This window comes from Telmatherina bonti (assembly GCF_933228915.1).
Source record: "Telmatherina bonti genome assembly, chromosome: 1".
Classification (NCBI taxonomy): domain Eukaryota; kingdom Metazoa; phylum Chordata; class Actinopteri; order Atheriniformes; family Telmatherinidae; genus Telmatherina; species Telmatherina bonti.
The window spans coordinates 39,702,540-39,717,200 of record NC_136619.1 but is presented as its reverse complement, the minus strand read 5'-3'; the positions used below and the strand labels follow the sequence as shown (position 1 = coordinate 39,717,200).

The window sequence follows — 14,661 nt, the reverse complement described above, 5'->3', positions numbered from 1 at the left end:
GAAGGTTTGATGCACTTTGGGCTCCATGGAGCTGAGAATAGATTTTATTTCATTGTATTTTCTTTATTTTTACCTTTGTTTCAGGATGCAGATGGTTTCAAAGTTGGTGTGGCTGATCTCATTAACCAGTGGGTGAAAGGAGGTGAAGACGGAAGCAGGTGCACCTCTCCCTCCAAACCTGCAGTAAGATGACTTCTTCATCCTGAGTTCATGACATAAATGATAAAAAAGCTAAAAACTTAGATTAGAAATTAGAAACTGAGCTGATGTTTGACTACATGACATAATAAGTTACTCTACATTCTCCATATTAGTTCATTTATGCTTTTAAATCATCCAGTGCATGTTGCTCGGGTGGTGCTTCAGTTTAAATTAACCTAAATGTCCATTAATCTTATCATTATAAACCATCAGAAAGTCAACATTCCTCATGAAGGATCTTGGAAGCCTGTTTTAGACGAGCCATGATCCTGCAGCTAACATTCTCACACATGCAACCGTTTGATGCTGTGCATGTTTGCAAGGTCTCTGTTTGAAAATCACATACTCAGAAAGAAACGCAACCACAAGCTCTACGTTAAAGGGAACTCTTGTTGTGTTACTGGTGAAGATGGAATGAAGGCGGCATGTAGAACGGAAGAAAAACAATGAAAAATACTCACAACACTGACAGAAAAAGAGACTAATTGTTTTATTCTTTTTATTTGCAGAAAAAAAAATGATAGTAAACAGATAAACAAATCTGAAATATGTTCACATGTACAAATACTTTCAAAACCCAAGCACTAGTATAATATTTGAAGTCTTATTCACACCGTTCCATTAAAAGGAGCTGAATCCACAATTATCCCTCATAAAAGACAATCTGTCCAGTAGTTTTTGTGTAAAGTTGTGATGAAAACAGACAAAGAAACAGCTAAATGCTGGCAAAAACATAACCAGCTTGGTGGAGCTAATTAGAGACGTTTCCAAATTCCAAAATAGCCATTTTAACACAATTTGGCAACTTCTGTTCTTAAAGGGTTTTCATATGAATGTACTACCAGAGACCTCAGAGGTGTATTGTTTTTAACAGATATTTCCATTGCAGGAACATGTCTTCTTCTGTGTTATACACTCATGATCACACACACACACACACACACACAAACCTAAAAAATACCAGACTGTTATCCTGTCTGATCCGTCTCTTGTAAATGATGTCTGATTGTTCTGATTCATGTCATGTCTCCTCCTCCATCTGGTGTAAATCATTCATAGCTCAGTCTGTGGAAGTTCGTCTCCCCGGCAACCTCTGCAGCAAAGTTCAGGCCACTGAAGAAAGACTCTACTAATGCTTCCTTAATGTCCTTGTTTCCAGGAGATAAAACCTGGTGGTGTTTTAAACAAGAAGAATTTATGGGAGAGTCTGGGTGATACATTATCTACACGAGACGGAAAGGTAATCCTGCCGAGGATTTGTTTTTCCCGGAGTGTCCCGTTAGGATCAGGTGTCATTCCTACAAATAAACTTCATTTGTCTGTTATTTAAGCTCATCTAATTAAAATTTGTTCTGTTTGACTTACAGTTTTGTAGAGAGTAGTATCTGTATGATGCGATTGCAAAATCACAACTATGTATTTTTAAACCTTCCACCCTCACAGTTTACATTTGATACCTAAACCTGATCAGTGAGGTGGGAGTAAAGTAGAAAATAAAAAGTTAACAAAATGTCAGCTCAAATGGTGCCAAAGCCTGGCTCTATGACCCGTCAGTTCATCACAGGCTGTCTGATTAATGCCATCCATCATCTCCACCGCCATGCTTGCAAGTGTTTTTGCAGATGTTAAATGTGGCACACATGGATTTGGTGACAGTTTTATGCATCACAGCACTATACTTTCCACCGGCATAGCAGTTGCATTTATTTATGGATCAATTCAGATATTAATTTGCTTGTTTTTTTCTTTACTATTAATTGATCTGTCTATATCTGTCCATCTTTCTACGTATTTTCAGGAAGGCTCCGGCAAACCATATAAATATGTGGTGACAGGCCACGGTAAGTACGAGAAGGTTTCCGTTGGCAACGGCTGCAGTGAAGATGTAAACTGCCAGGCAGGTGAGAAAGATTCTCACCCGTCCCAATATAATGAAGCAAAATAGAAATACAGTTTGCTTGTTTGTTTATTGCACTGATTTCACACTTGATTTCATCATAAAAGTGCTGAACTGGGTGTAAAATGAAAATTATTACAGTTAGCTTTTTTAATATGTACATGCACAATCTGATAAAGGTTTAATCAGATTTTACAGGGCCTCGTGTTTTAGCTTGTTAAATAATAGCAGCATTAAGACACAGGTACGTCCCCACTCACTGTTAAGTACAATCTGTTTTACATATGTCAACTAAAAACCAGTATCTGCACCAACGATTGGATAAAAAGGTCTGCGGTAGCCTCTGTAGCTTTTGTTTCTACTGGAAATCGGTGAGTATGTTGAGGCAAAAAGCACTCAAATTGGCCTGTTTCTTATGTATTTTACACATAATTGAACTAATCTGTTGAATTAAATTAATTACATACATTGCTAATGAAGCATGCCTGCTTCTGGTGATAAAGGAAAATGCAAAGTCTTGCTTGCTGTGAAATGTGTTATGACTAGAAAGAACTATCACCAAATAAAAAAGGACATATACGACGGAAAAGTTTTACAACACTTTATCCATTTTTAAAAATCACACAGTGAACAAAACATGTTAAGCATCAGTGTAATAAATAGGGCTGTATTCAGTTTATGGGACTTTAGACCCCTTCACCAAAATTCCTCTAGTGGTAAACAACAGTTCTCAAAATCCAGCTCAGAGACAAAAAGAACCATAACGACTTGCTAATACCTGCTTTGGTAAAAGCAGAATTCTCCATCCTTAGAAACATAAACTCCCCAATATCTATGCTGTTTTTTGTTTTATTTTTACGCTATCGCTCCATTTCATTCAGTAAATTTTCTCACAATTCCTTCTTTACCATCTTAAACATTCTTAAGAAGCATTCACATGTACGTTTCATCCTGGTTACAATCAAAACTTAGCTGTAGTCTTCAACAGCAGTGGACAATCCACTAAAATGCAGGTGGGTATTTTGACACTCAATAATTCAACCACACAGCTTCTGAATCGGAAAAAAACAAAAAAACACCATCCTCGCATTCATTAACTGCATTATTGTCGTAAGATACTGTGGCGTCAAACTTAAATTTTGTTTGGACTTGAGGAGTGAAGTAAAATTGGGATCTTGCACGTACACAAACAGCATCTACTGTGATGTGAATGTCACTTTGGGTAGTTTTCGACAGTTTTAAAGAACAAACTGCTAGCTAGCTGACTAAAAAAGAGGTGCAGGATAGCTAACTAACTAGCTAGCTTTAATCAGAGATTGAGTCAGCAAATGTCATTAAGATGAAGATCAAACCAGAATTTTTCCCATACAAAAATGAAATAAGACCATTTTCAACTGAAATCTGAAGACATTTTTAGACACTACACCACTGAGGACTGCTAAAAATGCTAATTTGAAATGATAATATTTTAATACGATATCCCCTATTATTTTTTTCTTGTGTTGTTCTCACTCTCAGATGTAAGTCTCTTTGGAGAAAAGCATCTGCAAAATGGTTGTAGAATAGGATCATTTTAACAGCCAAGGCATTTACCTTGCTAATGTGTTAACATGTTATTACATAATAAAAAACTTATCAGTAAACAACTAAAGTTGATACTACTTCTGATTTACTTCCATAATTATTTTAGTGCATGCTTAGGTAATAAAAATGAAGTTATTGCCCTTTATCTAAGGAATATCCAGAAAAATAGCCTAGCATAGCAACTTTACCGTGATTGATGTCACTACTTTATTTTCCCCAAAACTCCAAAACATGAGCATCTTAGAACCATCACAATAATTAATAGGATTATTTCCAACAAGTTTAGAGTTTCCAGCATGGCTGAAAACATCAACCAGACACCTGCAGTTCTTGTAGACATAATTTTTCCTTGTTACCTAAGCCTCCTTTGGTCCAGCCTGTGTGGTTGAGTTTTCTGCTCATATTGACGTGCCACCATCTTTAAATGCATACCTGACTTTCATAAACCTTATACCATCCATTCAACTGTTCTTTTAATTTAAAATCCATTTTCCCTGTTGCTCCAGGAATGTGAAAGCCCTATTTATTACAGAGGATAACATCTGCCTGCCTGCAGTGTATGCTAAAAGCCTTACTTTGTTTAAAAAAAAATAGAAAAAGGGTAGACCGCGACAAAAACTTGCTACTTACTACTGCAGCTACACAACACTTTCATTTTCAAACAAAAAGAAAATTCTACCAAGATTCATTTGCGGAGTAAATTTTCTTCCTCTTTTTTATTTATATACTTTTGTCAAGTCAAATTCTAATTGACTATTATCAAAAAGTGCAAATATTTCACTCCTGCATTAAAGCTGCATCATTAATTTAACTTTAAGTGCTATGTCTTCTATTTAACAAATTAATCTCATTATATTTTTTTCTTTTTATTTCAGTTATATTTATCAAATAGAAATAATACTGAATCAGGTGAATCTCTCCTTTCACAATAGCGAAACTCCAGCATTGGGTGAAGTATTTGATTAGAGACTCATCCCTTTAGTTTTTCTTAGTCTCCGTGTTGCAGTTGTGACAAATTATATAAAGAGGAAATCTCTAAGTATCCTAATTTTCTCTGCCGCTCCAAATTATCCAAGAAAATGCATCTTTATGGTAAATCACGTCAGATAAATCAGTTTTAAATCTTCATTATGGGTCAGCCGCTTCAGGAACATCCATAGCTTTCTTTGAGCCGAATCCTTTGGCTGTTCTGTTGAAATCCTTTCGTTCATCCTCTTGTGATTTGCGTTTTATCAGCCCCATCTCAAATGCTGCTGCTATCTTCGTGAGCGGTTTCTCTGCTGCTTCTTTCAGCTTCCTAGCATCAAATCGAGGGCTGTAAAGTAAAACTGGCAGGCGATTGACAAAAGAAGGAACCTCTGCTTGATTGTCTTTGGGGGCCTTTTTCTGTTCAGGGTCTTTCTTGTTGGAATTGATCTGGTGCATTATTTTCTCTTTGGTAGAGAACATTTGAAAGAGAAGTGCATCCCACATCTTCAGAGCTTTGGGACCTTCTTTGTTCTGGATGACTTCCTGATTGGCAGGTTGGTCTACGGGCAACTTCTCGCAAACTTCATCAGATTTCCCGTTGCTGCCAGTGGAATTGGCCTGAGGTTTGGCCTCCACCTCTGGAAACTTTGGTTCATCTGGCTCAACGACCATGTGTTTCTTCAGCCGTGTCCACCCGCTGAGCTTACCCTTCAGACCTTTCAGCTTCTGGGTTGCTTTGGGCTCAGCGGATGCGGGAGGTGCACCTTCTGTAAGAGGTCTATTGTCAGTAGTTGAAGATGCAGTTGATGTCGCTGACTTCATGGAGGGTTCGGCTGCTGGCGTTTCCATTGGTGCAGCTGTTGTTTTGGTCTTCAGAACATCCTTGCCTTTGAGTCCAGTTTTTGGCTGAGATGACGGTGACATTCCTCTGTTTGGAGATGGAGGTTTGACAGAGACTGAGGCCTGAGGCAGAGAGGCAGGAGTGGTAGAGTCAATCACAGCAGCTTTAACTACGGGCGGTTTCATGACAGTATCTGTTGCTGGCTTTGCAGGGGAATCAGTCTCTAGTGGCTGTTCTGTTGCTGGCTGAACATCATTTATATGTGAGCTAATCTGGTTTAAAATGGTGGGAGACTTTGAGTATTCTGTATTTTCAACTGATGGCTTCATCTCTACAGTGGCAGAGGCTGCTATTGCTTCTACCTGCTGAATGGGAAGTGTTGTTTTTAGAGTTGTTGCACTAGTTAAATCTGATTGCATTTGTTGGGTGGCCATGCCTCCTCTGGTACCCGAGGAGAAGAGTATTCCTTCTAGAAATGGATTTGGTGACATAACTGTCTTTGTGTGATGCTTGGGGGAATGTACTTTTACCTCAGGTACGTAGGTGTCTTGAGCTGCAGGCAACCTTATTTCTGGATTTAAATTATCCTGTGTGACAGATGGAGCTGGCTGCTGGGTGGCCTTACTTGGTATATCAGTCTGAAAAGAGGTCAGGGGGTGTTTAACCTCGTCTTTCATTATGAATGATGAAGGTTTTGTTTCTGTCAAATAGTTGAAAGAAACAGGAGTTTGAGAGGACTGGGGTAAGGTAGGAGTATAACTTGTTTTAGGTGTGTGCAACACCCTTGGCTCTAGTAGAGGGGAAGACCTTACCGCAGGCCATGGCTTAATTGCAGTTGGTGGGCTATGTGGACCTTTCAAATCTGTCATGGCTCCACTGAGAGGCCGATTATTTTCAGGATTGGGACTACTTAAAGCAACACATGGGACAGATTGAGTATTTACAGCGTGAGCATTAGTTTCAAGAGTTATTTTTGTTTCACTGATAGAGCCAATGGAATAGTTCGCTGAATTGACTAAACTGAGAGCATTATTTCCTGGCAAAGAGGTTTGATTTGGTTTAATTAACTGTGTGGTTTTCTGTTCAGCGCTAATGCAAGATGTGGTAGCTTCAATATGCTTTGAAGAGATGGAAACTGTTGATTCCACAGTAGATATTATGGAATTTTTATTTTTTATGGGTGGACTTGCTAAATGTTGATTGTCTATGAATGACTTAATGACAGGGAGGTTCTCTTTTATGGTAGAATGAGAATTAATTTTGTGCCTTGGTATCTCTGGAGATCTGTTCACAGCGAAAAGAGTTGGAGTCAGTTTGCCATGAACTGAGCCAGGAAATGATGCTTCATCCACAAGGGGCTTTGCAGCAGATAATTCATCAGACCTGTCTGATTTTATCTTTGGGCTTTTTGGTGGAATATGCCTGAGGATTGGGCTCAAGGGCACCATTGGTTTATTGGGTTGTATAGTATTAAATGGTGGTTTAGCACTCAGTGTTGGGTCTGTTGTTATAGGCAAAGCTCTTTCTCCGTTAAGTGTGATGGGGACTTTTGTTTCAGAGGTTGGATCACTGTAAAAATGACCTCCTAAACCAAATTTATTTGACTGTGTAATTTCACGTTGAATAGACTCTTCAGATTGCCTGTATGAAATTGTGTCTACAAACGATTTATGTTGGTTCGCAGTTTGGTCATTGGAAAGTTTGGCTTCACTGGTTGATAGGTTTATATTTCCTTTTAATAGATCAGAAGTCAGTTCTTTTTGGCTGTTTTCTGTTTTGAAAATTGTGGTTTCCATTGCTCCGATTACTCCTGTACCTGAGTAAAAATTTGCACTGGAACTTGCTTCTTGCACAACTTTATTATGTTTATTCAATCCTATGTTTATTTGAGTGTTTACCGGTGCATTTGCACTGATTGGGTTTAGCTTTTCTGGCTCTTTTGGTGGCATGTGTGATGGTTCTGCCGGTAAAAGGACGTTAACATCTGAAAAAGTAAATGGTTTGGTTGCAGTAAGATGTAAAGCAGGCAGTTTAGTGTCTGTGGTAGGTTCATGTGGTAAAATAGCATTTACATCAGGTACATTTGGTATAGGCAAATGCATTTTGCTTTCTATTGACTTGTTACTTTTGCAAACTTGAGTTTCGGATCTGAGTGGATGAATAAATTTGGGGTCCCTCTCAGGCGAACATACAGATGCCTTAACGGGTTTGTGTGAAAACACTGAAGTGGCAGTGATATCAGGTTCTTTGATGAATTTTTCTGATAATTGTACTGTTTTGTTTCTGTTGTCAGTAGGATGTTCTGTATTAGTCAAAGACGGCAAAATGCTTCCAATGTTTGTCTTATTTTGTGGAACAATAGCACAACTTGCTTTAATTTCATGGTTAATATTGTTTAGTTTGTCTAACACAGCTTCACTGGCCACTTTTCTGGTCTGTGAGGTTTCTGATATCACTTTGGTGGATTGTTGCATTCCCAAAATGAATTCATCATTCAAAGCAGGAGTCTCTGAGAATCTGGGCTGAAGCTCCTTGATGGTAGATTGAGCAACAAGGCTTTCACTTTCAGCGATATGGTTTACAGGCTTGCAAGTGTCTTGAATATTGACACCATGATCTGTAAAATGACTCCCTTCAAGTGGAGCCATTTTTATTTGTCCCGACTTGTCTTTTATACATGTAACTCTGGTTTCTTCAATGCAGGTTTCATTATAAATCTGAGGTGTTTTAACAGGATTGGAAGCTTTGTTTACATCTACCAGTTTTGGTTTATGCTGCACATCAGGATTTGCATTTTTCACTTTAGGTGAGGGAGAAGCTGACAAATGAGAGCTACCAGGTGAAGATTGGCCCATTTTTAGACCTGCCTCTGTGGAAAACTGTGCCGGACTTTGCATGAGCCCCTCACCTGTTTTAGGTATTGGTATTGGAGCCTCAGAGTATGAGGCTTTTGGTGTTGATACATCAGTTGTGGATTCCTGCACTGTTTTCTGTGTCAAGCCAGAGGGAAGTTCAGGTTTTATTCTGTCCACATTGGATGTTTTAAGTGACTGTATTTGAGTACTCTCAGCTCCAGACCAGTTTTCTTCAGTGATAACTTCACTATTTGGGACACTCCAATCAGCTGGGAGCTCCTGACACTTGGGAGATGGTAGATCCTCATGTCCATTGAGCTGTTTTTCATGTTTCGTAGCAGGGGATCCGTCTGTAGATATGTCTGAGAAGAACTTTTCTGACAAGGTTTCGGGGGGGCTGTGGTGTAACGGAGTTGTCCTAATTCCACCATAGGCAACATACTCAGCTGGAGTTAGCCCATAGTATGTAGACCGTGATTTGGGCTTTGAGGTTGCTAATGACATTTGAGTCTCCAATAGTGATGACAAAGATTTGCGTGCCTCAAGCACAGGAGGGCGATGGTTTGAGACCATTGGACTTTGATTTGGTGTTGTTTGTGTTGAAATCGATGGTGTAGGGTTGATATTCTTTGGCGCAGAAAGGAAGGATGGAACTTGTGGCAAAGATGAACCTCTGTTGTTTGGTGCTTCTGCCGTCAGCTGCGAGTTGACAGATGCCATTAGCAAAGGTCTGGCCACAGGAACATCCCCTGTAGTTATGTTCTCTCTGTGGTACAACTCCTTATTCGCCATGCTTAAATTTATGGTACTCCTTTGTGTATTTGGGATCGCTATTTCTTCGTAATTGCTGAATTGTCCAGTGTAAGTCATGTTAAACATGCTAGGCTGCTTCCATTCTTCTGATGGCGTTGGAGGATTACTTATGAAGTTAGTTTGACTTGCTGATTTGTGTTTCAGTTCATCTTTCATAACAACAGGTTCTTGTAAATCTTGGTAGTTGAAAGCAGGACTTGCAGTAAATAAAAATGGGGCGGGTTTTGCGATTTCAAAGTTAGGTGTTGATGTTTGAGTTGTTACGTAAGGCGTCTGAGGTCTCCCACTATGGATCCTTGTCGAAGACAGTCTGAGATCAGTGTCAACTACCGTCAGAGCCGTTTTCTCCCTGTATTCAGCTGAAAATGATGCTCCCTGGTCGGCCGCATATATTGCTGTGAGGTCCTGGACAGAGTAAGGTTTAGAGATTTCATAAAATGTTGCTTTTGATGTATAAATCTTAGCTTTTGTGGCTTCAGACCTTGCCTCTCTCCCTGCTTCAACAAGTGATATTTTTGAGGCAGTTATTTCAGAGGGTATCTGGTGAAGAATACAGTTGCCATTGCTGCTTGGTCTGACGGTCCAAGATGATGTCTGATTCTGAAGGTCATCCTTTAAATAAGGGTTTGTCTCCCTCTGGCTGGGAATAAAAGGTTGTGTGCTGGAAACTGATAGTAGCACTGGAACAGAAGGTAGCTCTGAAACATGAGAAGGTGTCAGGCCTGGGCCAGAGTTGGGGATGACAGAGGATAGTGTCAGGCTGTGCGTTGATATTTTAGGACTGGACTGCGACATAGCAGCTGGAGACACTGTTTTGACTGACCCATGGGAATTTGAAGTCATGTTTGACATGAAGGCAGTGGGAAGGCATTGTGCTGGAACCTGTCTGGGTGGTAATGTCGAAGGTGGCATCATGAAAGGAGTCGCATCATCAAATAAGAAAGAGGAGCACTCATACAGAGGGGCCACCTGGTTTTCAGAGGTTCTGATCTGGGTTGTGTGGAGCTGAGGCTGAAAGCTGCCAACTTGTCCGTGGGGGTTGCTCGGAGGCGGAGGGAATGCAGATGCAGAGGGATTGTAGAAGGATCCGAAAGGGAAACTGGATACTGAAGAGTCTGCAATGAATGCTGAATCTGGTGTCCGGGGTGGGCTGGACTGGTCGCTGTGCTCTAGGTCTGTGCTTGCTTCATTGACAGGCGACAAACAGGATCGGAACGGGATGGGAGTCTGAGAAAGGCTGCCTTTTTTCTTGGCTCTTTTCTTCTTGAGTTTCTGGAGCCTTGCATTGTCTTTTCCCGGCTTTGGCAGTAAGGGCGGTGGATACTGCTGGCAAAAGTCAGGATCCAACCCGTTACTGTAGCAGATGTCCATCAGCATTTCACACTCCTGCAAGATGGATGGCACATATCAGCTCATTCATCAATAATTGAGATATTGGCAAACCAAAGTTCTGTTATTCATGAGTCTCGTCATGTTAGAAATAGTTTAATTGTGTGATAAACAGAAAAATACTTAGTTGAGTCTACAACAAAATCAAAAGAAGATAATACATGTCACCATATGAAAGACAAATTAATAAATCTTATGACTGATAGCTTAATAACTTGGTCATTAGTAAGTCAGATAATGATTTTGATACGTCTTTTAGTGGCTGGAAATATTGGTGAGTCTTTTCCTACTGCAAAGTTGAGCAAAAATTAAAATTTTCAGTGACTTGTAGTCTCGGGAGCTACTGGAATATTCTCTGCTTTTATTCAGTATATTCGGCAGATAATTAAAGTCAATAATTTGACAAGTATAAATATTGATTGTTCCTTCTTTTTCTCTTTTCAGCTGGACACTTTTATGAAGATTTGTGAAGCACATATTTGGGTTATTGAGGAAAAGCCACTTTCACTTCACCGTTCTCTGTTTTTCAATAAGCTTCCAAGCTTATTTCTGTGAGACTCTGTAATTCTGCAACTAGAGAAGCAAAACGTTTATCTGCAAGTCATTTTCATATATTTTGGGAATGTCCAAAGTTTAAGACTTACATGGTGCAAGTGGAAAAACACCCTTTTTTGCATTTTATGCATACATCAATCTCACGACTGCTTGTAACTACCCAGTGGTCAGAAGAGTTTATTCGCATTGTATTTTCCCATTAAACACTCATTATTTTTTTGGTGAAATGGCTAACATGGAGGTGGATTTGAAGAAGCTTAAGAAAAGAGAATTACTAGAGATTGCCAGAAGTTATTCTAACCTGCCCAAAAAATCTCTAAAACTCCTTTAATCACAAAATATTGGCTAAACCCGCCCACCTGGTTTACAGCAGGGGTAGACCCCCTTCCATAAGTAGGCTTTTTCTGATATCAACAGACTAAAAACATGTTACTTTTCATTTGATGTACACTGAGAAAAATATTTATATGTCATGTTCTGCTCATGGAACGTCTAGTACAAAACAGCCGAAGAAAGAAAATCGATCCTGTCATTTTGGCCCAAACTGTTCCATTTAACCCCATCCACAGTAACAGACTGGACATCTGGCACAACAGTCATTTTCCTGGTGGTCTGACATCTTTCTGGGGTCGACAGTGTATTGATTGGTCTTGCTGGTTCATAAAAGTCAGATCGGTAGCACAGCTAACACTGAACCGTCTGCTTCATCTCTAAACTTATTCCAAGTTGACGAGACATAAAACAACTCTGCTATTTTTCTCATTTTCCTGGTAAAGACGACTCTTTCTGAGATTCCAACAGATATCCGAGGTGTCGGACCTTCTTGGGTAGTTAGAAGTAGCTACGAGCTGCGACGTCTGCATAAATTATGAAAACCATCTGTTAATAAAGTTACTGGATCGGAACTGGGTGTGAACTTTAATATTATTTATTTGGGCAATATACTAGAAAACATGACAGGAAAAAACAATATGACAAATAAAAAAAACTAAATGGATGTGTAAAGAGAACCCATTGGAAATAGTTAAAAAAAAAATGTTTGTCATGGAAAATAACAACATGTTGTCTTCAAAAATGGGTTAAAAATATTAAAGATACTGGGATGACTGGATTCATTTCGTGGGTTTAGAGCTTATGTCTCAAAAATGAACAGTGAACAAAGGCAAAAGTTTTGATTGTGGCAGGTCTGTTATGGAAATGGACTTTTCTATGGTAGGCTCCATTTGTTTTTATCCCTGTCAGCCTGGTTTATGTATTTTGTATTGTTTTATTTTTCTTTTCTCTCTTTATGTTTGTCTTTTTTGATATATTGTATGCTGTTTTTTTTCCATGTGATCTGGAAAGTTATTAAAAAAAAACATGATCCAGAGAAGCAAAATGTGAGATTTTTTGTGTTTAATCTTGGCAGTCATTTTTATGACTGATATTAAAAGGTACTTCATCTACCTTTGAATTAAATTAATCTAATAAAACCTTTTCATAATAATTTAACTGTGACACGTCTTCTATCGAATCCATTGCAGTACAGAACATTAAACTCCCTACCAACGGTACTGATATAACACATGCCAAAGGCTCTGGAACACGTCTTCATTTGGCTTCAGGAAACGATGAGCTCTTATAAGAACGGGCTCATTAGCAGGTTCCAAAACTCTTAATTGGGTCCAGAAGATGCTGCATGGTTACAAGAAGCCTCAACTATTGGAAATAGAAAGGCATGTAAAGCTGTTGCTTATGGCAAAGCTGCTTTGAAATGATGACAAACTGCTTATGAAAATAGTCTCTCAAGGAGACTGTTGAAATTAAAAGTGACCTCTGGAGGAAATAAAAGCAAATCTCAAGGAAGATGACACAAACAGGAGCGTGAGCAAGTCCAAGCATGGAAGTGGATGATAGTTTTCAGCTCATATCTGTGTAAAACAATAAGTTAACAGACTTTACACACACATTTCTGAATGTTTGAACAGAGAAAAGAAAGGAAACAGGCTGAAAAAGAGGTTTTATCATTTATCTTTAAATGTGAAAGTTTGTTGCTTTTACTACAACTTAGTTAACATCAGCTAAATTGTTCCCTTTCTCATGGAATATGAGTGCCTTGGCACTAGGAAAGATCCACAGTCTAATTTTAGACAGAGGGAAATAAGAGCAAACATCCTGACACCGAGCACCTGCTGCCTGCCGTCCTGCTCTCGCTGAAACACCCACAGTTTGCTGGAAATCAATCCCAGGCGCAAATCCCGCTCCAACTGGGAGCTTAGCCTTGTGTTTCCAGGAGACAATATCGCCTAAATTTTTCTTCATGTTGTACTTCAGTCACTTTGACTAAGGACAAGCCAGAGACGCTGACCTTGAGAGAAATTTCTGCCTGAATATTCCTGAATAGAGCTAAATATTTCAAATGCAGCAGAGAAAAACCTCTTCTAATCTCTTCTGCTTCTGATGTCTGCTCTGAAATCCCAACAACATGCGATAATTGGCGACTTTTAAAGGAATGTTTATCATAAATTCCTGCAGTCAAAGTGACTCCTGCCACCACGGTGACAGTCTGACACATGAGACATCCCCTATTTAAGGTTGTGGGGTTGGACATCTGGGAGGTTTCCACTGCAGCAGCTCAAAAGAGGAAAGTGTAAGTTTAGCTTTGTGATAAAACTGGGCCGTGACCTCAATCTGACCAGCTTTTAAGCACTTTGTTAGAGAAAACTGACAGATTCAGTAATAGCAGACTGGCACATTTTGAATCTGGAACACTTACTTGAGGTGGAAGTTGCTTGTGTTGTGCAGGACGGTGTGCAGAGGAAACACAAGATCTACAGTGAGAAGGGAGGCGCAGACATTTTACCTATTTAAAGCACAGTGGGTTCAAAAGCCCATGAAATAATAAAAATGTAATCACTGTGGTACAAGCTTGCATTTAACTGTCCTAATAAAAACCTGCAGGAACAGAATATGTTTAACATCTCCATACAAGCTTGTTAATTGCTGGATGTACCATAATGTTTATTATCCATCATGCATTTATGGTTAGAAATCCTGCACGTGGCATCAAATGCTACGCCATGTTTACAAGTCAGCATCTGACCAGTCAGTCAGCATCACAAACCACCAGCTTGTCAGAGTTTGACTGGTTTACCTTCAGCGAGCGGCTGACAGGGCAAGCTGCTCTCGGCTTGTTAATCCCGGCTCAGGGTGCCACAGGGCCGTCTCATCCTGAACTGAGCAGGAGTCTTTAGGAGCGAGCCGCGGTGCCTGCAGCCACTCCAAAAATAAAACCGTTGCTTTCAGTGTGTGTTGCAGTGACCGATGGGGGTTTCCAGGCCACCTGAGATGGCTGAGGTGCAGCCCCTACAGGCCAGTGGCAGCCACCTCCACCTGAGGGAAAGTAGTAACTCTGCACACCGAGAAAGCCAACAGACCCAATGGCAACTACGGACGAAGGACGAACTACTAGAAAACTAAAAGGGGGGGTTCTTACCTCTAACATGAAGCAAATCATATTCACCCAGATTTATCTGGAGAGAATTTAAATTTGTGACAGAAATGGATCTAAACAGGCT

General features: G+C 39.7%; 2 protein-coding genes across 3 annotated transcripts in view; one reads left to right on the top strand and one right to left on the bottom strand.

Annotated features, from left to right (window-relative positions):
• The window catches only part of LOC306755347 (uncharacterized protein), a 33,618-nt gene extending 21,149 nt beyond the window's left edge, over positions 1 to 12,469 (top strand). The window contains exons 12-15 of one of the 2 annotated variants that reach the window (XM_079239705.1): positions 85 to 183; positions 1,361 to 1,441; positions 2,000 to 2,102; positions 10,994 to 12,469. In XM_079239705.1, the coding sequence (XP_079095831.1) occupies positions 85 to 183; positions 1,361 to 1,441; positions 2,000 to 2,102; positions 10,994 to 11,019 (309 nt within the window). In that variant the 3' untranslated portion in view covers positions 11,020 to 12,469. Of the gene's footprint in view, positions 1 to 84; positions 184 to 1,360; positions 1,442 to 1,999; positions 3,460 to 10,993 lie in introns of those variants that run through there. The other variant, XM_079239704.1, reaches the window with a different exon arrangement.
• Positions 2,686 to 14,373, bottom strand: LOC306755336 (uncharacterized protein). The gene is made up of 3 exons (XM_079239693.1): positions 14,238 to 14,373; positions 13,860 to 13,914; positions 2,686 to 10,546 (listed from the first exon to the last, which is right to left on the bottom strand). The coding sequence occupies exon 3, from the start codon at positions 10,535 to 10,537 to the stop codon at positions 4,811 to 4,813; it is 5,727 nt and encodes a 1,908-aa protein (XP_079095819.1). The 5' UTR covers positions 10,538 to 10,546; positions 13,860 to 13,914; positions 14,238 to 14,373; the 3' UTR covers positions 2,686 to 4,810.
• Between the last annotated feature and the right edge of the window lie 288 nt (positions 14,374 to 14,661).